The sequence below is a fragment of the Centruroides sculpturatus genome, unplaced genomic scaffold, assembly GCF_000671375.1.
Source record: "Centruroides sculpturatus isolate CEXI.00-Female unplaced genomic scaffold, Cexi_2.0 scaffold588, whole genome shotgun sequence".
Classification (NCBI taxonomy): Eukaryota; Metazoa; Arthropoda; class Arachnida; order Scorpiones; family Buthidae; genus Centruroides; species Centruroides sculpturatus.
In genome coordinates, this window is record NW_019384816.1 from 345,167 (window position 1) to 369,501 (window position 24,335).

Here is a 24,335-nt window from a genome sequence, read left to right on the forward strand (position 1 = left end):
TATTTAATTTAATATTTAAATTAAATTAAATTAATATATAAACGTCATTAACATAAAAAATTACTACAAATGATTTATGGTAAGTCGTAAGATGCGATAGAAGAATCATTAAAAAAAAAAATAATAATAATATTTGTAAATTAAATTAAAAAGTAATTAATTAATCTTAACTACAATAAACTTTAATTATCATTAATTTTATTGAGTAAAACAATTATTTATTTTTAAAATTAATCTTTGTTATGTTGTAAGCTGTCATTGTTTATTTTTATTTATTTATTAATATATATATATGCCTATAAGGCACAATTTTACATTGTTATTGCTGTGAGAAGCATGATTTTGTAGATGACTTGCCTGTCTGGCGGTCTGTCTGTTCGTGTTAACTTGGCGTTTTTATGAAGTTTAAACGTTAAAAAAATTTATTTTTACATAAGTAATGATTACATTTTAGTTAAATACGTAAATATTCGAGGAATAAATCAAATTAAATTAGATAAAATTAGGTGTTTTGTATATATTGGCGCGACGCGAACGTAAGCGATCAACGCGCGTGTAGGCAGATAAGAATTCAAATAAAAAAGGTATAAATGATTCTTAATTCATAATTATCTTTTTTTTTAAAGTAAAATTAAAATAGAAGTCACGTAATGAGTGAGAATGTTGGCTACTGATTACCATAAACATCATTTAATTGAACATGAGCATTAATTTTATGTTAGTTGTTAATGATAAAATATTAATTATCATGATGACGACGATATGATTTATAACGTTATCAATTTAATTTAATTTATAAAACCTCAACAGTTGATAAATAATTTTAAAAAATTAATTATCTAAAAATCACAAAAAAAACAATTGAGAAAATACGCAAAAATAATGATAAAAATCACATTTTACGCAATGAAAACTGCATATAAAGAAAATTGAAAAGAGAAAAAATAATCTATTATTCACGAGAATGAGGAAGAATGTAAGATAAATTACAAATACCCGGAAAGATTTCTTGTATAAAATTTGTAAAAAAAAGTTGAAAGCAATTGTAAAAATCACTTCTGAACTGAGGAAAATATTGATGCGAGAAATCGGACGCGACGCGACGCGAAACGCGCGCGCCGATAGATAACGTACGATAAGAATGCAAATATATATATATATATAAAGAATGCATGTAGAAGATATAACGATGAAAATGGCGATAGGAGCACAATATTATCGTGTAAGAATGAAGCATCTTGCATAAATCATCCATACAGCCAATGTAAGTTTCTAGCTTACACGTTATTCCATTTATGCAAATTTTTTGATTAAACAATATCAAGTAAATTACTATAAAAATAAGCACTGCAAAGCGCATTTCTTCACGTAAAGATGTGCATTATTTTGATTTTTTTTTATTCACCGTTTCATAATCTTTCATCATTAGGTCACTTCATCGCATTAAAGATTTAATGAAATATTAATTCTAAATTGAATTAAGGTGATAAATAATGTTATTTATTAACGTGTCTATTTATAAAAATGCACATCATTCATCCAGCGTTTCGTCTTAGCGTTGTATGGATGCGTCGCCGTATACTTGACACGGTGTGACTTTGTTTGACCTTGCGATATCATTTCGAAGGAGGAAAAAGTGAAGAAGAAGATCTTTATCAATTATAATTTATTAAAATATAATAAAATGCTTTTTTAATTATAAAATAAATAAATATATGTACAGTACTATACTCACTGCTCGAAACAATGAGAAGCTGTCACTATCCATTGGCTATTTATAAGACTTCCTCCACAGATATGGCCACTAGGATGTATCAAATCGAACTGAATGTCTGCCTGCCAGGGCCAACTTCCAGGAGTAACTTCAAATCCACCTACTATACGGCCGTAATCGTGTTCTGATGGTTTTATTGTTGGTTCTCCACATTTTTCGGCTTCAACAATCGAATGTTCTGACGAAGAAAATTGTTATTTGGCGACGTGTGTAAATATGGATACTAAATTTATTTATATTTCTTGAATTTTACCACACTCTTCTTCATCGGTAGCGTCTCCACAATCATCTACACCATCGCATTCTTTTGAATTGCTAACACATCTTCTGTTCTTACATTCCAGATCATTTGGGCAAAGGGCTGAAAAATACAATAAGTTTTCATATTGTTTATTACAAAATATGCTGATCCAGTGGTGATTATTTATGAAGTTTTTGGGATGAAGACACTCATCTTTTTATAAAAATTATATTGTGTATAAAATCAAAATTAACAGTAGACAGTTGCGGCAGAGTAAAGCAGGCTTCTGCTCTAGGATTTGGGTTTGAGTTCGGGTAGGCTCACGTCTTAATGCCTAGAAACGGAAATGTCTGTGTTCGCAAGACGGAAAGTAAAGACAATGAAACAGAGTTGTTGTATACACAGCATTCATTATACCATGAGCTATATCAGAAAGAATTTTTAGTCCTGATAGCCAGAATAATAAAGGATGGGATTTACATTCCTATATAAACTGCGCAAGATAAATGATATCATGGTTCCTAGTCTCAAATAACGTAAGCGGCGGCACAAACGTTTTGAGAATGTTCGGATCTAAAGTGTAGAGTGAGAATCTCTTGTCTTATTGTTAGCCTAAAGTAACGATAAACGGTCTACTTTATTATCGGGCTATAATAAGGCTAATTTAATAATTAGTTATAAAATAATTTGACAAGAAAAGGCATTTAGGAAGCCATCTGGTAATAATTTTAATAATTATAATAAATTACTTTTTAATTTAGAATTTCTGGACAAAGTGAATAGGAATGGAATAGGAACTCGAATCCACAATTTCTGCTTATCGTGCATGCCAATTTATTATAATTACTAATTAATTAGTTAATTAATTAAAAATCGGGTTTGTATATTCACTGTTTATACACATTTTAAAGTAAATTACGGTAAAAATCATAATAAGAATCCTCATAAATGACGTCAATCTACATGCTGATAGCTTTACAGAACAATACGTAATACTTACATTCATCTTCAGTTGGTTCGTAAGTAAAGTGAAATCCACGTTTATTTATCATAAAATCACTATAAAACACAATAAATAACTCATTTTCTATAGATAAAATATCTTCAGGAGTAGAATCTCCACAAAAAATTCCATGGGCTCCATGTTCCATATCGTGACCTTCGAAAACTCTTAAAGAATCTCCTCCACAGGATTCGGTACTTTCGACATCAAAATCGATAAACTTTAAACGAATACTCTATTATAAAAAAAATATGCAAAAGAAAATATTGTAAATTTATAGTAATTCTTTATATTTAAGGGTGACCTAAAAGTCAGTTAACCGAGGCGTAAGAAAACGTATTTACTGGGTTAACTGAATTTCGGGTCAGTTCATATTTAAATACTGTATTTACTTTTCCGGGTTCGGTATGAAGAAAATAAATGCATCTCGTATTCAAAGGATACTTTTCATTTTTTTCGTATCCCGGGCTGAAAATGTCACCCTTTTTCGAAACGGTAATGTCCAACGGTTTATTTGGATCACATGCTAACAATATAGTTGAAATTAAAGAATTAGAATAAAATATATTTTATATTTTTTTATATATATATGAATAAAAATTTAATTACCTTTAGAAAAATTAAATATCATCTGAAATAAAATAAATAAGACAATTGTTGAGAGCATCTTTTCCAGTTAAGTTTCTGTTTGACCCTGAATAAAAAATGTCTAATGTTTATGAATTATCGAGATAATGAATGTTACTGAAGTTATCTTATTAATATTTTTATAGTTCTCTAATCAAAATTTCTATAGGAAAATTTGATAATATAATCATTTTTGCAGCTGTTGATTTTCGTAAAGTAAATGTATAAAAATTGCAATGGAAAATTTCCATGTCGAAATTCCAGTTTTAAAATATTAAATTATTTTTCATTGATTGAATCTTTATAATAATAATAATAATAATAATAATAATAATAATTAGAGTGCGGGTTTATAAGCATAAAAAATTTAGAAGAAACGCTTAAAAAAAGTATAAAAATCACGCATAATAAGTATATAAAATTGACCAAAAACTCTGATTAATCATATAAAAAAAAGTATACAGGTATACCTCGACTTACGTCGTTTCGAGTTACGTCGTTTGTCAAAAAAGTATAAGTAAAAATCAAGTTTAAGTCATTTTATTCGACTTTACGTCTGTCCGCCACAAATATTGAAGTCGTAATATCACTAGAAAAGCATTTAAAGCACATAAAATCATATTAAAATATATACATTTACAAGTATGTACTGTATTTACAGTACAGGTAGCTTTCGGTTTACGACGCAGTTCCGTTCCTACAAAAGCCGGCGTAAAACGAACTCATATTTACACTGAGGTATAGGGTTAGGTTCCACATAAGTGAAAAATAAGCAAATTATTTTGTTTATTAATACAATATAATACAAAGTACAGATAAATTTAATTTTTAAAATGTATTTCATCATAAAATACAATGGCGGTATGGATTCGGACGCCATTTATTAGACTATTAAGTTTGATAACTTGACTCGTGGGTACCTAAACGTTTAGTATTTTAATATTAATTTAATGCAAATGTATACATACCCAATAATATTAAACAGAAAAAATAAATATATTCAATAAAAATCTTTGTTTTAACGAATGTACAATGTCGTGGCTCGGTAAATACATCAATACTGAAACGAAAATCAGTCTGGCAAAGGGAAAATCGGGGAATTACACAGAAAAATCACGAATTGTGCAACGGCGTTATTGTGAATCGGTGTAAATTGAACCGGCGTAAACCGAGAGCTACCTGTACGTGAATTCGTAAATTCAGATTACTTTTGTCTGTACTATATTAAAAACTAAAATTTATTTGTTTGTAAGCTTAAAATAGATCCTTAATAACCATATATTATTAAAAATGCATTAATAAATAAAATACANAATTAATATTTATGCTCTAATTTAAGTCATTTATAAAAAAAAATGCTGGAATATAAACGTTATTTATTTATAAAAGAGTATAAAACTCAAGTATGACGATAAATGAGGGAAAGATTTTTAATGATAAAAATGAATAAATATTTATTTTTATGGCGCTAAAACGAATAAATAAACTAGAAAATTGACAAGAATAGAAGGGAAGGAAGTTAAGAAAAAAAAAGAGAAAAGCCTTAAGCATTCTCGAAAACAGCCTTGTTAATCTTCATCATAGTAAAACAATTAACCTGTAATGTTAAAGATTGGTGTAAGGATGTCATCGAAGTGACGTCACACGTATCCTGGTGAGGTTTACTCCCAGATCAGGGTTGTGTCCGGTTTTTTACGAAATGTTAAATTTTTTATTATTTATTTTTTAAATTTTCAGTTAAGAAAAAGGAACAGAGTGAAGATGATGATATACAGCACAATCTGAAAAGAGCAAAGTGTTACAAATATCAGAACAGGAAGAGATTCATTTCTTCAATTAGAAAATTCAATGAAATCCAAGGAAATATTAAAAAGAAATACTTGAAGGTTATGTGCTCATTTCATTCTAAACAAAATTTTACGTGTAATTTATGTACCCAGACTTTCATAAATTACAAAGTATTAAGAGCCCATCTATTCTTTCATATTGGAAACAAACAATTCTGCTGCACAAGCTGCAATCAGAAGTTTTGGTGGGAATTTCTTTTGCGAAGACACCAGAAAAAGCACAGCAATGAAAATCAAATTGAAATTAATAGGAAAGTTCACTTACAGTCATCTTCAAAATGTCTTCTAGAACCTCTGGAACAGTGGAAACCCTTTCAATGTGACATTTGTGATAAACGCGTTATGACAATGAGCCGATTAAAGATGCACCACAAAACACATTTATCTTATATTTGTAAGATATGTAAGAAAGAATTTAAGTGGAAATGTAATTTGAGACGTCATCTGGTAACGCATAGTGAAGACCGACCTTTCAAATGTGATATTTGTAATAAGGGTTTTAAAACAAGAAAGGCTTTAAAAACTCATAATGAGACTCATAGTGAAGAATATAAATATTCTTGTCACATGTGTAACAGAAGTTTTAAAACAAAATCCTGTTTGGCAAATCATAAACTCATTCATAATGATAAAAATAATTATTTTTGTGAGATTTGTAAATCAAGTTTTAAAACGCAACGGAGTTTAAAGACTCATGTTGAAACACACAGTGATGATTATAATTATTATTGCAAGATCTGTAAAAGACGTTTTAAAACAAGGAACTGTTTATATGCTCATAAATTAGTACACAGCGATAAACGTAAGTATTTTTGTGAAATATGTGAGAAGAGTTTTAAACATAAAAGTACATTAGTAAGACATAGCTCCATTCAACATGAAAATATGTAGGTATGCAGATTTTGTCAAGTTATCTGAAAACTTGTATTGAAATGTGTAATATCTGTGTAGTTGAAGCAATGAAAGACTATCTTGCACTTCATCAATATCAACTGTATCATCTGTCACCCTCATTTCATCTGTCAATATCATCTGTCACCCTATTTTAAATGAGATAGAGTGACAGATGGAATAATGTGTGCAAATTTGCTAAATGTGCTGTAGGAATTTTATTAGTTGTAATACTTCATTTTCTTTGAAAAGAGCATTTGTGTAAACAAAAGTGTACCTTTGCAACTTGGGGATTTAAGTCAATCATAAATTTTTAAATCTATGGTGATTGTTTTCTGGAGAGTCATAGGATTTTTTCCAAATTAATGAGCTTTTCCATTAAAAAAAGAAATGCCTTTAAATAGTCATGCTTGCGATATACAGTCTATAGGAACACCACAAATTTTGTTTTTTGTTTTTTTTTCAAAATTTATTTAAATTTTTTATATAGAAAACAGTTAATATGTTTTAAAATGATTACAAGAATATCATTTTCAAGCTTTTTTTTATTTTTTAACAATAATATGATAGAAGTTATCATAGTTTTTAACTTTTAACTTGTTATAAGTATAGGTACCAGTACACTTTCTAAAATTACATAAAAATAATTTTTAAATATATTTTAAACACTTTTAATTTTTGGTTTCACCCTCTTTGGCTACAATTACTTGAAAGATTATGTTAGGCATGGAGTTTATTAATTTTTATTAATTGTTCATCTTTAATTTTATCCCACGCATCCATTATTGCAATTTTCAATTGATTTACAGATTCATATTGTTTCCCATTTTGATAAACAGTGGCTGCTAAAATCCTCCATAAATTTTCATAGGAATTTAAATCTGGACTACGTGATGGCCAGTCAATTACATCAATGTTTTCTTTTTTAAATCAATTTTTTGTTGACATTGATGTATGAATGGGAGCATTATCTTGTTTAAACTTCCATTTATGACCTCAAATTAATGCACCAAATGTAATCATATTATTATGCAATAATTCTTGATACTTTTCTGAGTTCTTATTTTTGTCAACAAATACTAAATCAGTTTTACTTCCCCATCCAAAACACCCCAAATCATTACAGACCTACTCCCTTGTTGCCGGCTTATTTTAACCCCTGCTTTCTCTTCTTTTTATGTAATTGTAAAATACATAAATATATTTTTCTTTCTCCTCTGACTTATGGATATTTTATAACTTCAAATAAATTTTTTAAAACATTAATCTTTTTTATTCATTGTTGATACAAAGTGAAAGAAAGGTAAAAAGGAGATCAACTTGCAAAGAAAACTTTTATTTACATTAATAAACCTCCTAGATGCATTTCGCTATGGAAGGCCTCTTCAGTAGGTCCAATCGTAACAGTTCATGCTCCAACAATAGCTTATTAAGAGAAACCACTTATATAATTTACAAAAAATTCCCAGCATTCCACTGTTAACATTTTTATATTCAAATTTACATTGTTGTTCTGCATAATTATAGCAAAATGTTTGTCAATTAAAGCTTATAGTCATATTGACCGAAATGATAAAAACCAGACTTTTCCTATTTACTGTGCCAGTGGAAAATCTTAAACCTGGAGAGTATGTTGCTTGAATCTGTGACGATAACTGGTGGATTGGGAATATTTTTGAATTTTCAATAGAACATGATGTATTGATTAATTGAATGCATCATGGTAAAAAATCTGCTCCATGGTTCTATTGGCCCGCTAGAAGAGAAAGTTTCTAGATTCCAGATCAGAAATATTTTGCCAATATTATAGTTCCTTTAGCAACGTCAATGAATTGCACTATAAACTGCCAGATGCTACAATAGCAGCCATCAACAGCAAATTTCGAGAATTTAATCAGTAAAATGTGAAGAATCGTGGCTTAGGAACCAGTAAGAGATCCAATTGAGGCTTGGGATCTTTGACAGACTCCACACTAGGCTTGGGGTTCTGGCTTCTGGCTTGAGAACCTGTAGTAAAAAAACCCAACCCGTAGCTAGCCTTGCCTGGTTATTGGACGTGGACCCTTGTTGGTGGGGTTACAACTAATTAAAGTTGGTAGTGGCATAGCCAGAGTTGGCCAATGCAAGTATTTTCGCATCTATAACAAAATTTTTCACATATTTACAGCGACTATTTTACCTTAAAAGACAAAATAAAAATAAAAATGTTTCTGATAGATTAAAATTTCCGTTTTCAATGGTGCAAAGCAAAAGAGTACTGCACTGCATCTGCCAATTTTGAGATACTGTACATGGTTCTGAAAAAAAAAAATAAAATCCTGCACATTCAAATTTTCAAAATACTTCAAGGATAGAGAATATTGTAGTGTGTNTTCCGTTTTATATGAATTCCATGTTGTACGAGTCACTTAGATTTTACAAATACGTGAGCCGTTCACAGCCTGGCTTACGTATTTGTAAAATCTAAGTGACTCGTACAACATGGAATTCATATAAAACGGAATTATCAACAGTGTTATAGGGGGGTCGACTGTATTTCTACTATGTTATTCATTTCTGTTTCTAAACAAGAAAGGGTCATGGGTCACTAAATATTAATGATGTTTGATACAAATTATGAACGATATGATAAATAATTTGTTTTCATTATTCAAGAGTTAACTGTAGCGATTAAACTGTAATTTGAAAAAATAAACTGTAGACCTATAAATTCCCACTGTCAAAAATTTATCCGGGAAATGTGTTAGATAGACGACCGGCACAACACCTGTATACAAGGAAAAGTATGATGTACAGGGGCAAGGCACTACAGTACTAATTTGAGTATTAGAGCAAACATTTTAAATACTGTAATGTTTATTTTCTCAGCAGTTATATATAACAGAGGAAATGTATGGCGATCGGTCAAAAAAAAAAAAAATAACAATCTCACCTCCAATATTTATACATTTTTGGATTTAGGACACCTTAAAACGTCGAAAAAATTCGGAATATTTTCTGTTAGTGTTAGTGTGTGTGTAAGTGTGGGGCACGACTTTGTTCACCTTGTTTGAAGTTTAATAACTTCTGTGCTTTTTATCGAAAATTTTTGATATTTTGCAGGGAGGTTTTGTATTAGGGGGTTGATGCTGTTTAATTTTCTTGTTTAAAGGTGAACGGGTTGGGGAAATAAACGGAGATATCGTGTGTCGTATCTCGAATAGAGTCGGAATGAATTACGATTTTCCTCCTTATTATTAGCATTTACAAATTTTTCTTATTAAAAACGCACCACCAGCCTCAAAATTAAGCTTTTGGCCATTTTATAATAATTAATTACAAACATTGCCANATAGATTAAAATTTCCGTTTTCAATGGTGCAAAGCAAAAGAGTACTGCACTGCATCTGCCAATTTTGAGATACTGTACATGGTTCTGAAAAAAAAAAATAAAATCCTGCACATTCAAATTTTCAAAATACTTCAAGGATAGAGAATATTGTAGTGTGTGCATTTAAAAACTGTTCGTTTTATTAAGGTTGCCTTGAAATTTGTAGCAGAGTACAGTACATACCTCAGTACATACAGTACATCATCTACCTCAAACGTGCCTGCAACTGCTGCTAGGACCTTACTATCAAGCTCATCGTGGGTGAGTCTGGCTGGGTTGTAAGTAACGGGTCCGTTATAGCCGAAGGGGCTATAGCGGACTATCCGAAAAATTTTAGGAGTTTTTCGATTTTGTGTCACCAGAACTGAGGATGAACTTAATTGCTCGGCTCTACAGCCTTCAGATTTCTCAATTTCAATCGTTTTTTGTATTCTCAAAAACGTATTGTATAAAGAATATTGGAAAGTAATCATTATTATAAAGTTATCTAAATGTTTATTCTGCATTTATTTCAAAAAGATAACAAAATATGCACATTCTATAAACCAAAGTGCATCTGTATACAGAATATATTATCTTTATTACAGAGCGATATGCCCATTATCGAGTTGTAACTTTTGGGAAATGATTTGTTTAGCAATCTTCTTAGTCTTTTCTAACTTTACAAATCTTCAAAACTTTGAAAATGTGAATCAGGAGTATTCTGAAGGTAAGGTTGCAACCACTAATCGTTAATAATAATTTAATTTTTTAAATTAACTTGCAAAATTAAATTTTAAATAGATTCGGCAGATGCTGATCTTGCCTTGCAAAATCCCGATCTTTCTGGTGGCGATATGATTGGAGATATTGATTTTGTAAGTAATAGTATAGACGGTGTAGAATTGTAAATTAAACCTGATGATGTAAATATAAAATAATAATTATTTCTCCAAATGAATCGCTGTAATTAAACGTTTTCAGATACGGGGTGCAGTTCCAAAAAGTTCTGATTTGTGGCCTGAAGGAATAATACCATACGTAATTGAAGAAGAACTGCGTAAAAGTTTATTTTATACTGTTTTAAAAATCTTTCTAAATGGGTATCTTTTAATATTTTTGTTTTAAAACTTTTAGTAAGTTCTAACAAAACTAAATGGTTAATAAAAGCAGCCATGATGAATTTCCAAAGGAGTACTTGTATTCGATTTATAGAGAGAACCAACGAAGAAACTTTCGTAAGAATTTTCAAAGGACCTGGGTAAGTTCAGCAAAAATCTCAATAAAATATAAGCAAAATTATTAGAAGTACAGTAGAGCATCGTTTATCCGAATCAACTGGGGACTGGGGTTGTTCGGATAACCGATTATACACGAAAAAATACATTAACCTATCCAATCCTGAAATTTTTCTCCATTGCGTGTCGCTTTGCGTTGAATTTTCGTCGATGTTAAGCCTAACGTAAACTTTTTAAAATAATAATCGTGACTATTGTATCGTTAAAAATTATTTCTTTATTTTGTACAAACAAAATAAATATATTGAAAAATATAAAAAAAAAAAAAAATTATACTTCAGAAGTTAATTTAGTATGAAAAACGTAAAATATTTGAGTAGCCCAAGACATAGACGAAGATTGCAGCGCCACAGCACTAACGAAAATTTAAATTTGCCAACTGGAATTCTTTCGGATAAACGACGCTCTACTGTAATATACTTTCAGATGTTACGCTTCAGTGGGTCGAGATAAAGGCGAACATTCCGTATCACTGTCAGATGGTTGCATGTATTTTGGAACCATAGTTCATGAATTGAATCACATCGTTGGCTTCTACCACGAACAGAATCGACCCGACAGAGATGAATACATAAAAATACTTTGGGAGAATATAAAACCACGTAAGAGTATTTTCATTTCAACATTTATTTGCGAAATACATGAATTAAAACGTGTGTTTAATGCATTGCAGATATGGAATCGCAGTTCGTTAAGTTTGGGCCACATCAAATGCGAATATTAAATAATTTTGATTATACTTCCATAATGCTGTATGGAGAAAGATTTTTCTCAAAGGACGGGCGCAGCAGAACTATGATAGCTAAAAGACCGGGTGTAAGGCTCGTTAACATCAGCAGTAAACCAGGGTTGAGCAAAAGTGATATATTTCGTATAAATACGTTATATAATTGTAATAATTCGAATAAAAAATCATAAATGAAATTGATTTATGTAAGTTCTTACTCTGCACTTTTCTAAAAATATAAATTTATCATTGTTTATGTTTTAAGATTATTTAATATTATTTTATGCTGAGATTTCATTATATTATTTACTTATACTAATAAAAGTGGAATGTTTTCATATTAATTTTATATAAATTTTAAAAAGTCTTTAAAATCACAAGTTTTGCTCTATATCCGGGCTCAAAAATCAGTTAAAATTGTTCATAGAAAACATGGGTAAGAAGTAACAAAATATTTGAATAGGACAAGACATTTCGTATTTGTAATGGTTAACTGACTTTCGGTACACCTCGTATGCAGCTAAATGGCAGAGCGATTGAGGTGGACTGCTGAGAGGTCAGGATTCGGATGAACCCGAGGAATTTTTATGGTGGTTCATCAGGATATTCGGACCCTCACCATTCGGCCGCTTCATAGTGGGCCTGGCTAAATCCATAATGGGCCAACAGAAAGTGCTTTTTGCTCATATCGAAAATAAAGTTTAAAAAGAACTCTGTAGGCATTAAAAATGTGCAGAGAATAAATTATGAATTTGTTTTTCGTTATTAATTTTTACTAATCAACTGAAAAGAAACTAAATATTAAGAAAAATTTAAAACAAGATATATAAATTTGTTTTTTAGAATTTAAAATAAATGGGTGTATAAGAAACTAAATAATGTTATCCATTGTTGATACATCCTACCCGGATGGCACTAAGAGTGGTTTTATAATACATGAATCGTAGGTTCTACCAGGCACGCAATGAAGTAGCAAGATTTGAGGACCGACATATCTGGCTCGTGAGATATTCCTAGAATTGTGTGCAAGGATTTGAAAAGTCCCCAAACGGTATCCTTAACTCTCTGTGCCATCCGGTCGTCAAAGCTATTTTCATAAATAATTGTGGAACTGATTCCCAAGCATGCACAAAGTGTTTTATTGTTATTAGAGACGTTGCGGCGAAGTTTTTATTTCTCAAACGTGAACGTCGAACGTCGAGTGCCGCTTACAAAATAGAGGCGCTCGACGTTGGGCGTTCACGTTTGAGAGATGGAAACTTCAGCCGCAACTTCGTTATTAATGTATGACTATCGAGCTTCATAATTAGCATATAATCAATCATCCTTTGGTAACTGATTCTTGATTTCCTGAAATTTTGCCATATGAGTTGTCTTTTCTTTCCCTTTTTATTTGTTTGCAAACAACAATGCGAAACAAGGAAGGAAATCGATTATTGATTTATTACGAGTTACACTTAGAATTAATTTGAATAATAATAGAAATAGAACAACATAACGATCAAAGAATACATCTTTAAAGCAACATTTCTTTAAATGTAGTTATTATAAACGAAATGATAGACATAAAACTATAATTTTTAAGGTTTATTTTTTAAGATTTCTACATATTTTATAAGTAAATATATTTACTGTATTAATATAAACAAAATATTATAATTATTTAAATTGTTTCAACGCATTTCACGTGAGAAACTCTACTACAAAAGATGATTTCGCACGTGAAGTTTTAAGGCATTAAATGAACAGAACTTTTTATCACAATCATCACATTTTTTAACGGTTAAATCAATATTTGTACGCATATGAATATCTAAACAATGTTGTTTTTTAAACGTTCTTTCGCAAATTTTGCATTGATATTTTCCTTCTGTGGGATGAGCCTTCTTCTGATGAGTCTGGAATTCGAGTTTTCTTGAAAATTTCCTTCTACAAATGTCACAACGGAAATGTGTCTGATAATTGTAACTAACTAGATGCTTTTCCAAATCAGTAATACACGAAAAAATCTGTTTACATATATTACATTGGTAAGGTAGAGGTTTGGGGTGTATTTTTGAGCAAGAAAATTGTAAGTGCAATTTCAATTTATTTTCAGTTTCGAAACTCTTTTTACAATTAATGCAAGGATGTGGTCGTTTTACATGAACAGACTGATGCTTCAAGAAACTTCTTTTAGAACGGAAATCTTTCTTGCATATCTGACAAACATAAGGACAATTGTCTTTATTATGAATAGTTTCGTGATGTTTTAATCCAAATTTAGTTGTAAAACTTTTGCTACATATCTCACAACGAAACGGTTTTATATCAAAATGAATTCTCTGATGACGGATTAAATGGGATTTACATGCAAATTTCTTTTTACAGATATCGCACTTTTCTATGTGAGTTTTCGAATGTGCTTTTAGCATGTTTTTACTTTCGAATGGTTTAGTACAATATACGCATAAAAATATATTTTCGTGCTGAACAAGGCGATGTCTTTGAAAAGTACTTCTATGTTTAAAACCCGTTTTACATATGTCACAGAAATAATTATTTCCAATGTTATGAATGATTTTATGACGTCTCAAATATCGTTTTGTTTTAAAATTTTTGTTACATATATTGCAAGGATACTTGTTTTTATTTCTATGTATAACAATATGTTCTCTTAAATGCTCTTGTGATTTAAAACTTTTCTTACAAATCTGACAAGAATGGTTAAAGTCATTTCTATGAACGACTTTATGACGTTCCAAATAACGTTTAGTTTTAAAGGATTTGTTACATATGTCACAAAAATAATTACATTCGCTATGAATGTTTAAATGTCTGTTTAAAGACGATTTGTATTTAAAACTCTTACTACAAATATCGCATTTGAAAGGTTGGATTTCTCCGTGTCTTTTTCTGTGTAATTTCAAACTGGATTTATTTTGAAATTCTTTTTTGCATAACTTACAATAATTAGATACTAATTTGTGTGTTATGTTGTGTCTCTGTAAATGATACTTTGAGGTAAGTCGCTTATCATAAATGTCACATTGAGATGACTTCACGTGATTTTTACTGTTGTGTTCTTTCACGTGTTTTCGCAAAAGAAATTGCCACATAAACTTCTGATTGCAGGCGTTGCATTGAAATCGTTTTCTACCAATATGGAAGAACAGATGTGCTTGTAATATTCCCTTATTTAGAAAATTTCGTTTACATAAATCACATGAGAATTTTTGTTTACAATGAGATCTAATCATAACCCTGAAATATTTACTTTTAATCTTTGCTTGGATTTTATTGCATTTTCGAACCGAACGAATGAATTTCCTCTTCTCGATATCATATTTTTTATGCATTCCTTTTTTTGTATTGGAGAGAATATGATATTCCTGACTTAGCTCTTCCTCATTAACTGAAAATTTATAAAAAGTAACAATGAAATACCCATTGTATTTTAATAAACATAAATTTGAATATTGAAACTATGTTAAGTAAACTTGTAAACTTTAAGAAAACTTGTGTATTTATCATAATGAAAAAAAAATGTAACGTTTCGTTACCTAAAGGCAACAATTTTTCGTAGTACAGTAGAGACCCCCTATAACACGGGTTCATATAATACGGATTCGTATAACACGGAGTTTTGGAAATTTTGAATCAAATTAGTCTAGAATCGATTAATTTTATGGAAGAAAACCTTTCAAATAGCCGTAAGTCCCTAAACTTCACACGTGCCGGGCTGTGATTGGCTCATGTATTTAAGTTACTCGTAAAACACGGAATTCATATAAAACTGAACGTATCTACCGTGTTATAGGGGTCTACTATATTACTACATTATTAATTTAACTGTTTTAACATACTATATAATTAATTCTTATATAACTTTAACAACAATGGCTAAATAATTTCCAATACAATATAATAATAATCCAATATATTAATACTAGTGTAGTTTTTTTTAAAAATCTTGTGTTTGTTAATCTAAAATTTAGAATATAAGCATTTAAAGCCATTATTTATATTAACGTTGTACCACATGTAAATGTATGCCAGTGCGTATGTAAATGCCATATGAGTACCACATTAAATGTATAATTATATTATCAAAGATTTATATATTTTTTTAGACATATGCATGCAGATAAGTGAATATAATAATATAAACATACAAATATGAAAAGGTAGAAACTATTCAGTGATATATTGGTTAATTAAATATGGAGACTGATCTACAAAATCATTTTTAAAATAAACATGTAACGTGTTACTTACTTTGGATATTCATTTCATTCCTGTTAAAGTATTCGTCGGGAATAGAGAATTCATTCTTGACAGGCTTTATAAATAATACAAATAAGAATACAAAAGAAAATTATTATAAGTTTGTATATCTAAAATCCGTTATTTTGTAATTTTAGATAGTTTAGAAAAGTGCATTAAAAGTAATTTTGTAGAAAATTAACAATTCTGCAAAGTATATCAGCAATTATTTATCGTGACATTGTCACAATGCCAGGCTGCAATTTTTAATCATATTTTTAATTTATTTAATATAAAATATATGCTCTCCACCTCAAATTTGTAGTGGTCTGCCTCTGTACATCATACGTTTCCTGTCGACAATAAAGTCGCACCGGTCATCTAACACCTTTTGGGAAGAACATTTTGAATTGAAATAACATGACTTTCAATTTGCATTGGACATTCCTATACAGTTTATCGGGGCCTTCTATCTGCACGGTTTCCACGTCTTGTATTACTTTTAATCTATCTAACTTCTTTCTCGAGATGGCGTGAGAATTTATAGGTCTACAATTTTTTTTTCAAATTGCAGGCGAATAAACTGAAATATACGTTCTCAAACAAGCTTAAAAAAGCTTGTTTGAGAACGACTCTAAACCTCAAACATTTCATGGCTTGTCTGTCTCAAATATGTCACACCAGAAGCGATCCTACATATAAAGGATGAAGGTGATGACTAATTCATGTTGCTTTCAAGTATTTTTGTATATTTTATTACTTCAATTATTAATTAAAGTGGTAATCCGTTTACCACCACCGCTCTTTTGATTGGCCTCAAAAATAAATTACGTCTAAGTCGCTTGCCTGTTCTATGTCAAGCCACGTTCTTTGTACGCAAATAAAGTAAATAGTAAAGCCTTGTACAGAGCTAAAACTGTAAATAAGTATTAAATGTTATACTTATTTAACTATAAATATAGTCCAACAACTGCTGTTTAATACGGATTATTTGCTAAATTCACAATTTTATGAAACTGGTTATATTTAGCTATTTTCTTCGATAACTCAGAGAATCAAATATGCATATTTAACTGTAAAACATTGCAAATTTGTATCACTTACCTTTAAATCTTCATATTTATCTGGAAGATAAACTTGTTTACAATCCTCAGTTTTTACTTTAAAATCCAATCTTTTCAAAACAACTTTACATTCTGATTTTATGCCGTGTTTAATGTCACATTTTTCTTCTTTTATTGCTTCTTTCTTGAAATCTATTTTAGAGTTTACAAAGTTTTGTTTAAAAACAAAGAAATTCTAAGCAAATAATTTAATAAAATCGATTTTATTTTTACTAATTTTGCAGAAAATTTCTTATCATAAAAATATTTAAATACATACAAGTCGACCCCCCTATAACACTGTTGATAATTCCGTTTTATATGAATTCCATGTTGTACGAGTCACTTAGATTTTACAAATACGTGTGCCGGGCTGTGAATGGCTCACGAATTTGTAAAATCTAAGTGACTCGTACAACATGGAATTCATATAAAACGGAATAATCAACAGTTTTATAGGGGGGGTCAACTGTATAATAAGTTTAGCTTTGGCTTACAATAAATATAGTTTTTTTATAATTATGTACCTGCTACAAATGATAACTGATAATTAGTGGAGAAAATTAAATAAATCTAAATCTAATGACACGATAAAGGTTCTTTTCTTATTTGTCGATGAGGGATTACCTCATGTTTCCTTCCTTCTGACGATAACTTCTCGATTATCGTCAATCTCAGGCGTAACTCATTGACTATAGAAGCGTACTTGACTAGAGTTGTGCTCGAGTTCAAAGGTCGAACTCGACTGCCTTTACCCGTTTCACTCTCCCGCACGTGGAAGCTTCTTGAACTTATCACGACACTATCTTTTTATGACAAAATTGTCGCATTAATCTTACATCTGGTTGACACTTCACATCGGTAAAGACAATGGATCCGTCCCGGTTCGTGTCGACTTCCCTCTTATCAAAATCGTACCGACATTTTCTCTGGTTGGCATGAATTTAAATGAATAAAGTTCATGTTAACATTTTCGAAAGAATAATGCAAACGTAGAAAGTTTGCAAATGACGCTTAATTTATAGAAAACGAACACTATGGCCAAAATGTCAAATTTTATAGGAAACTGCCAAAATGGCTTTTTCCTCTTGTCTTTTACAATGACGAGTCTATCTCGATCTAAAGCTCATACGACTATTATTTATGATTTTCTTAATTCTGTAGAAAATCCATTTATCAGATTAAACTTATGAATAAATGAATGCAGCATAACGACTATTATTTATAAAAATAATGTATTTTAATATTTTACTCGTTTTTCTCGTCCTGAAAGCAACGTTAGTTCCCAGAGGGCTTAATTCAAGCTCCGAATAAGACGGTTGAGACCTTTAACAGAGCAGCAGAACATACTCAAAGCAGCGAAAAAGTCAAAGAAACCATGCCTCTACACGTAACCCTTCTCGAAATATAGTCCTTCAAAGTTACTCTATGTAAAATTTGCCTATACTTTCTTCCCTATCGTCAAACCTTCCCACAGGTATGTGTTTTTTATCACAGAGAACAATGCTTTTTACTCACCCCTGTATCATTCTCGTTTTCACATTTTAAAGGTTCTAATTTAATTCTTCTACAAAACTTCTTATCATCCGTATTTAATTCTTTCTTGAAATCCTTTAATACAACTTTAAAACTTTCTTTACTTGTTTCAAAAGTAAAATCGAAATCTTTTGTATCTAACTCTTCTTTTATCTCCATTTTCTCAGTTTAGAATACTTTCCTTTGTTAACACTGCGTATTCAATAAAAGAAAGATTTTAAAACAGTGGAGTTGAAATTTATATTTGCATAAATAAATGAATAATTCGAATCACTTACCTCTTGTGGTTGAATAGAATATCATTAATCAATATCAATTAATAAATTTTTTCGTTAAGGTTATTCCGAAAGTAAGTAACAAACTGAAACGTAGTGTTGTTAGTGTTATAATACTAAACAAACGAGTACAAACCGACGTTAAGAAAGTCGAGTGGTGTTACTTCTACAGCCCACGTGATAATTTCTAGCTATAAAACCCACGTGTTATATGGTAAGCAATTATTGTTCCTAACATCGACTTGTGAATATTTACAGTAAGTGAAAATTTTACTACTCCTTATTAGCATTTCTAACCTTTTATAAAGCTGATCACAACCCTCAAAAATTGATATTTTTGCCATTTTATAAAAATTACTAATATAAAAAGTTTTTAAAATTAAATCTAACAGATTGATCTGAACAGTGCCGTAACTAGGCAGGTTCAATAAGTGAACCAGCACAGGGCCCATGTGGAAGGTTAGCCCAAAATAAATGTATTTGTTTTATTAATTTCCCAAACCTAATTAATTAAGGGACCTAAATGCAAATTCTTGCACAGTTTAAGATTTCGATGGAAAAGTTACACGACTCATTGCTAAATTTTTAAAGCATTTGATCGAAATGCCTTACTGCAAGTTTTCTATTTATCTTTAATCTATTATAATCGACTATATTAAGCGAGTAATTAATTTTTTTAATCAACCGTAAGTTACGTATTTGCGAAGCAATTTAAGGCTTTATATTATTAAAAAGACACTTTCTCGTTTAAATAAAGGCGCGTAACTTGAATGTTTTCTAAAACAGTGCTAAAAAAATTATAAATATTTCAATTTTTACGTTATATGCCCTGATGGCATGACCTTAAAGGAGTGTATTTTTCCGAAGGAGAATCACAATAGTTTCTTAAAGGAGTGTGTTTTCCCCAAGGATTTCATAATAGCGCCTTTGGGCTATTATGAAATCACGCTCGTTTATTGAACTCTTGTCATTTCGAATAGAAATTATTAATTAATCAGATTCTAATAAGCGTTAAAACAAGAACTGTAAATGCCAATTACTAACAAAAGGGATCCGCTTATAGACGTAATATGGGGTAGCAAATATCCGCCGTATTATTTATTTCTACGGGTTGCTGGATTTTTTAAAGTCGCTTAAAATGTTATTTCATTGCTTTATCTAAAGTTAAATTGTTACTGTATTTACTTTTTTGAAATTTAAATATATGCTTTAACACAATTCAAAGTTTTTCCAACAGTTATTAAATGGGCAATGTAATTATAAAAATTGTATCGTAAATTATATATAAATACACTATATATTTATTTATTGGTTAAAATTAATTTAGTATTTTATGACTACTTCAGTAATGTGGTCAAACTTCTAGTCGTGTAGCCAATATAAACCCCCTAATTCCCTTGTTTAGATCGTAGTCTTCTTTCTACAAGTTCTGTGTGTCTTGTCGGATTATAACTGAAGAGCAATCTATTAAAGAATTCAAAACACTCTTCTTTATTCTATTCTTCTATATATTCTTAAATATTTAAATTACCATCGGCAATTTTATAATTGAAACTAAGTACAACCCTATTACATTGTCACAGTTGTTAAATGTCGGTCTACACGTAAAGGGTAAGGCGTTTGATGTGATAAACGTAATTTTTCGATATTAATAAATTATCTATTAAAATGATAATAATCCACCAAACACGTGCAGTAATTATAATTGTTTATACAACCACAACACGTGGAATTACATTAAAAGGTATTTCGTTCTATCAGTATTTATTTTATGCTGCAAACCTCTACCCATACAAATAAACTATGTAGTAACTTGTTAATATCGAGTTAATAAATGGAATAGATTGAAAATCCATAATCCTAATCTAAATACGTATATGGGTCATTCTAAGTTAAGAGGTACTTTCAACGTCCATGAGAAAATATCACATTTTTTTCCAAAATTTGTTTGAAATAATGTTATTATCTCTCAAAACTCACCATCTTCTTTATGGTCACTTAAATTCATTACTTAAATGTACTTAATTTAGTCACAATAGTACTTCAAACATGAAAAATATATCTCCCCTGGCCTGTCCCCTAACCGATTCTGTTATTTGTGCATAGATTCTCATATTTATTTGTTAATTATGTACGATAAATACTGTTACGATTATTTCAGTTTTCTAACGAAAAATTATCTCCCCTGCCTTTTAAGATTCCAGGGGTAAGACTTTATGTCCAGGGGAGATAAAAACGTCAGATCAGAGTATTTTTATGGATAACACGTAAACCGTCGTTCCGTAATTTAGTCAATATACATTTTTACTCTTTTAGCCTATCTCATACATTTAATTATGGTATAATATGTCTTTTACAGAATGTTAGCAAGAAAAAAAATGACATATAAAGAACGCCTAAAAAAAAAAAAACGTGTAGCAGAAAGATTAAGGTACCAATGCATAAAAAATGACCCTTTTAATGAATGTGAAAAGTATCAAAAGAAGAAAGAAAAAGGAATTGTTAAGACTGTGAACCAAATGACCCCCCCCAAAACAGCGAAAAGCTAGAAAATTGTGGAGAGAAAAAGCAAAGAATCGTAGATGTCTTTTAGCACTTCAAGTCATAAGTAATGAATCCTCAACCCTTCCTATTTCGGATAATGAAGACCCACTGCTACTGTCACCTCCTCAGAATGAAGATATTAACAGGCTGCTTGAAAATAAACAGTCTGATAATTTAATAATTAGAAAATGAATAAATAAAGTTGATTCTTAAAAAAAAAAAGTCTATTTTCTTTCATAAAGCAATGTTAAAATCTCTCCTCTGTTCATAAAGTATCCTACCCTGTACAACTAGTCTCCCCCTGTATTGAGTATCTCCCCTGGTCATTCATAAAACAAGATAAAATAAATAAATTGACTGGCCACCTTGCAGATATGCACAAATTAGTTGTTTCAATAAAAATGTTACATAATTAGATTAAATTTCTAACATTTATGTTGTGGCCACATCTCTTAATCAGTGAGTACCTCTTAACTTAGAATGACCCGTAACGGTTTTATTGAAGGGAGCGACGATTCGTTAGAGATTGAGAAACACTGTTTTAAAGCGTCACTTGCAAGCTTTCTACGTTTACATTACTACTTCTAACATTTTAAAATGAACTTTGTCTACTTAAATTCATGACTGTGAGAGAAAATGTTACGATTTCGAAGTAAGAGAAGTCAACAGAACCCGAAAGGATCCATCACGTCTACATATACAAGCTATCAAACAGTAATTAGTGAGACAGTGTCTCCAGGACCCTTTATCACGCTATTAGATTTAGATTTATTTAATTTTATTTACTACTAGCTGCAAGGACCCGCTTCGCTGGGTTTTTATTTGTGGGCAAAAAGTAACTACAGTATAGTGAAGTTTAAGATAATTACATTATAGCCAATCTTACCCGTTTTCACAGAATACAAGAATTAGGTCCCCCGCGTCCAGACTAATTAGAGACCTGGTCCCGATTCTATTTCTGAACGTCTCCTGTTCACGTCCAGTCAAACGAACTATTTTCAACGTTTCTGGAACGTTTACAATCGTTCTATAATCGACCCAATATTCGAATTTTATGTTCGAATTCAAATCCGAATATTGTTCGAATTAAATTCGAACATAAAATTCGAAATAGAAAACAACTTTCAACCACTTTCAGCCCCATATCTCACGCAGCCTTATAGCTATCGAGACACAACCCCCTGGTGCACGAATGGAGACTTGAGGCTACTACCACATACAAACACCATTCACGTGCGATGTGTAGTTTTGGCGGAAAAGTAAAATATAGGGACATACATGTCCATTTTTATAAATATATATAGATATAGATTTATTGGTTATCATTTGCAGCAGTTACCTGACCTCACTTGTGATATTAACTGGGCTGGAATAGATAACTTATTTAAATTTTAGTTCTGTAGATTCCCGTTATAGGCAGTCTGCTCGACTGTCTTTCTTTAATCTCGAGAACAGAGTTATGTAGGTGAAAATCGGAAACTTATTAACTGAAGGCCCGATTAACCGTTGTCACGTGATTTTTTAAATAAAAACATAATAAANTGTAGAAAATTAACAATTCTGCAAAGTATATCAGCAATTATTTATCGTGACATTGTCACAATGCCAGGCTGCAAATTTTAATCATATTTTTGATTTATTTAATTTAAAATATATGCTTTCCACCTCAAATTTGTAGTGGTCTGCCTCTGTACATCATACGTTTCCTGTCGACAATAAAGTCGCACCGGTCATCTAACACCTTTTGGGAAGAACATTTTGAATTGAAATAACATGACTTTCAATTTGCATTGGACATTCCTATACAGTTTATCGGGGCCTTCTATCTGCACGGTTTCCACGTCTTGTATTACTTTTAATCTATCTAACTTCTTTCTCGAGATGGCGTAAGAATTTATAGGTCTACAATTTTTTTTTTCAAATTGCAGGCGAATAAACTGAAATATATAGCCAAATTGTTGAATTGGTAAAGATTTGAGCTTAAAAAAGCTCGTTTGAGAACGACTCTAAACCTCAAACATTTCATGGCTTGTCTGTCTCAAATATGTCACACCAGAAGCGATCCTACATATAAAGGATGAAGGTGATGACTAATTCATGTTGCTTTCAAGTATTTTTGTATATTTTATTACTTCAATTATTAATTAAAGTGGTAATCCGTTTACCACCACCGCTCTTTTGATTGGCCTCAAAAATAAATTACGTCTAAGTCGCTTGCCTGTTCTATGTCAAGCCACGTTCTTTGTACGCAAATAAAGTAAATAGTAAAGCCTTGTACAGAGCTAAAACTGTAAATAAGTATTAAATGTTATACTTATTTAACTATAAATATAGTCCAACAACTGCTGTTTAATACGGATTATTTGCTAAATTCACAATTTTATGAAACTGGTTATATTTAGCTATTTTCTTCGATAACTCAGAGAATCAAATATGCATATTTAACTGTAAAACATTGCAAATTTGTATCACATACCTTTAAATCTTCATATTTATCTGGAAGATAAACTTGTTTACAATCCTCAGTTTTTACTTTAAAATCCAATCTTTTCAAAACAACTTTACATTCTGATTTTATGCCGTGTTTAATGTCACATTTTTCTTCTTTTATTGCTTCTTTCTTGAAATCTATTTTAGAGTTTACAAAGTTTTGTTTAAAAACAAAGAAATTCTAAGCAAATAATTTAATAAAATCGATTTTATTTTTACTAATTTTGCAGAAAATTTCTTATCATAAAAATATTTAAATACATACAAGTCGACCCCCCTATAACACTGTTGATAATTCCGTTTTATATGAATTCCATGTTGTACGAGTCACTTAGATTTTACAAATACGTGTACCGGGCTGTGAACGGCTTACATCATATACATA

General features: G+C 30.4%; 4 protein-coding genes across 4 annotated transcripts; 2 read left to right on the top strand and 2 right to left on the bottom strand.

Moving 5' to 3' along the window:
- Nucleotides 1–1,731: 1,731 nt before the first annotated feature.
- On the bottom strand, nt 1,732–4,163 carry LOC111629842 (dorsal-ventral patterning tolloid-like protein 1). Its single transcript, XM_023373751.1, has 6 exons — nt 4,116–4,163; nt 3,628–3,712; nt 3,411–3,544; nt 3,016–3,253; nt 2,028–2,135; nt 1,732–1,952 (listed from the first exon to the last, which is right to left on the bottom strand). The coding sequence occupies exons 2-6, from the start codon at nt 3,683–3,685 to the stop codon at nt 1,732–1,734; spliced, it is 759 nt and encodes a 252-aa protein (XP_023229519.1). The 5' UTR covers nt 3,686–3,712; nt 4,116–4,163.
- A 1,209-nt stretch (nt 4,164–5,372) lies between these two features.
- LOC111629852 (zinc finger protein 728-like) lies at nt 5,373–6,705 on the top strand. Its single transcript, XM_023373764.1, has one exon. The coding sequence runs from the start codon at nt 5,535–5,537 to the stop codon at nt 6,381–6,383; it is 849 nt and encodes a 282-aa protein (XP_023229532.1). The 5' UTR covers nt 5,373–5,534; the 3' UTR covers nt 6,384–6,705.
- Nucleotides 6,179–12,394, top strand: LOC111629853 (astacin-like metalloprotease toxin 3). Its single transcript, XM_023373765.1, has 7 exons — nt 6,179–6,294; nt 10,341–10,462; nt 10,537–10,610; nt 10,717–10,792; nt 10,870–10,993; nt 11,457–11,632; nt 11,704–12,394. The coding sequence occupies exons 2-7, from the start codon at nt 10,378–10,380 to the stop codon at nt 11,946–11,948; spliced, it is 780 nt and encodes a 259-aa protein (XP_023229533.1). The 5' UTR covers nt 6,179–6,294; nt 10,341–10,377; the 3' UTR covers nt 11,949–12,394.
- Nucleotides 12,395–13,287: 893 nt separating this feature from the next.
- Nucleotides 13,288–18,045, bottom strand: LOC111629843 (zinc finger protein draculin-like). Its single transcript, XM_023373753.1, has 4 exons — nt 18,024–18,045; nt 17,107–17,258; nt 16,015–16,078; nt 13,288–15,151 (listed from the first exon to the last, which is right to left on the bottom strand). The coding sequence occupies exons 1-4, from the start codon at nt 18,043–18,045 to the stop codon at nt 13,458–13,460; spliced, it is 1,932 nt and encodes a 643-aa protein (XP_023229521.1). The 3' UTR covers nt 13,288–13,457.
- Between the last annotated feature and the right edge of the window lie 6,290 nt (nt 18,046–24,335).

Coding starts and splice junctions, on each gene's coding strand:
- LOC111629852 (XM_023373764.1), top strand. CDS start 5,535: ATGTGCTCATTTCATTCTAAACAAAATTTTACGTGTAATTTATGTACC.
- LOC111629842 (XM_023373751.1), bottom strand. CDS start 3,685: ATGCTCTCAACAATTGTCTTATTTATTTTATTTCAGATGATATTTAAT. Junction 2,136..3,015: donor CGAACCAACTGAAGATGAAT/GTAAGTATTACG, acceptor TGTATTTTTCAG/CCCTTTGCCCAAATGATCTG. Junction 1,953..2,027: donor TACCGATGAAGAAGAGTGTG/GTAAAATTCAAG, acceptor TTTCTTCGTCAG/AACATTCGATTGTTGAAGCC.
- LOC111629853 (XM_023373765.1), top strand. CDS start 10,378: ATGATTTGTTTAGCAATCTTCTTAGTCTTTTCTAACTTTACAAATCTT. Junction 10,463..10,536: donor GAATCAGGAGTATTCTGAAG/GTAAGGTTGCAA, acceptor AATTTTAAATAG/ATTCGGCAGATGCTGATCTT. Junction 10,994..11,456: donor AGAATTTTCAAAGGACCTGG/GTAAGTTCAGCA, acceptor ATATACTTTCAG/ATGTTACGCTTCAGTGGGTC.
- LOC111629843 (XM_023373753.1), bottom strand. CDS start 18,045: ATGCCAACCAGAGAAAATGTCG. Junction 17,259..18,023: donor GCCAACCAGAGAAAATGTCG/GTACGATTTTGA, acceptor ACTCTAAAATAG/ATTTCAAGAAAGAAGCAATA. Junction 16,079..17,106: donor ATAAATATGAAGATTTAAAG/GTAAGTGATACA, acceptor TTATTTATAAAG/CCTGTCAAGAATGAATTCTC.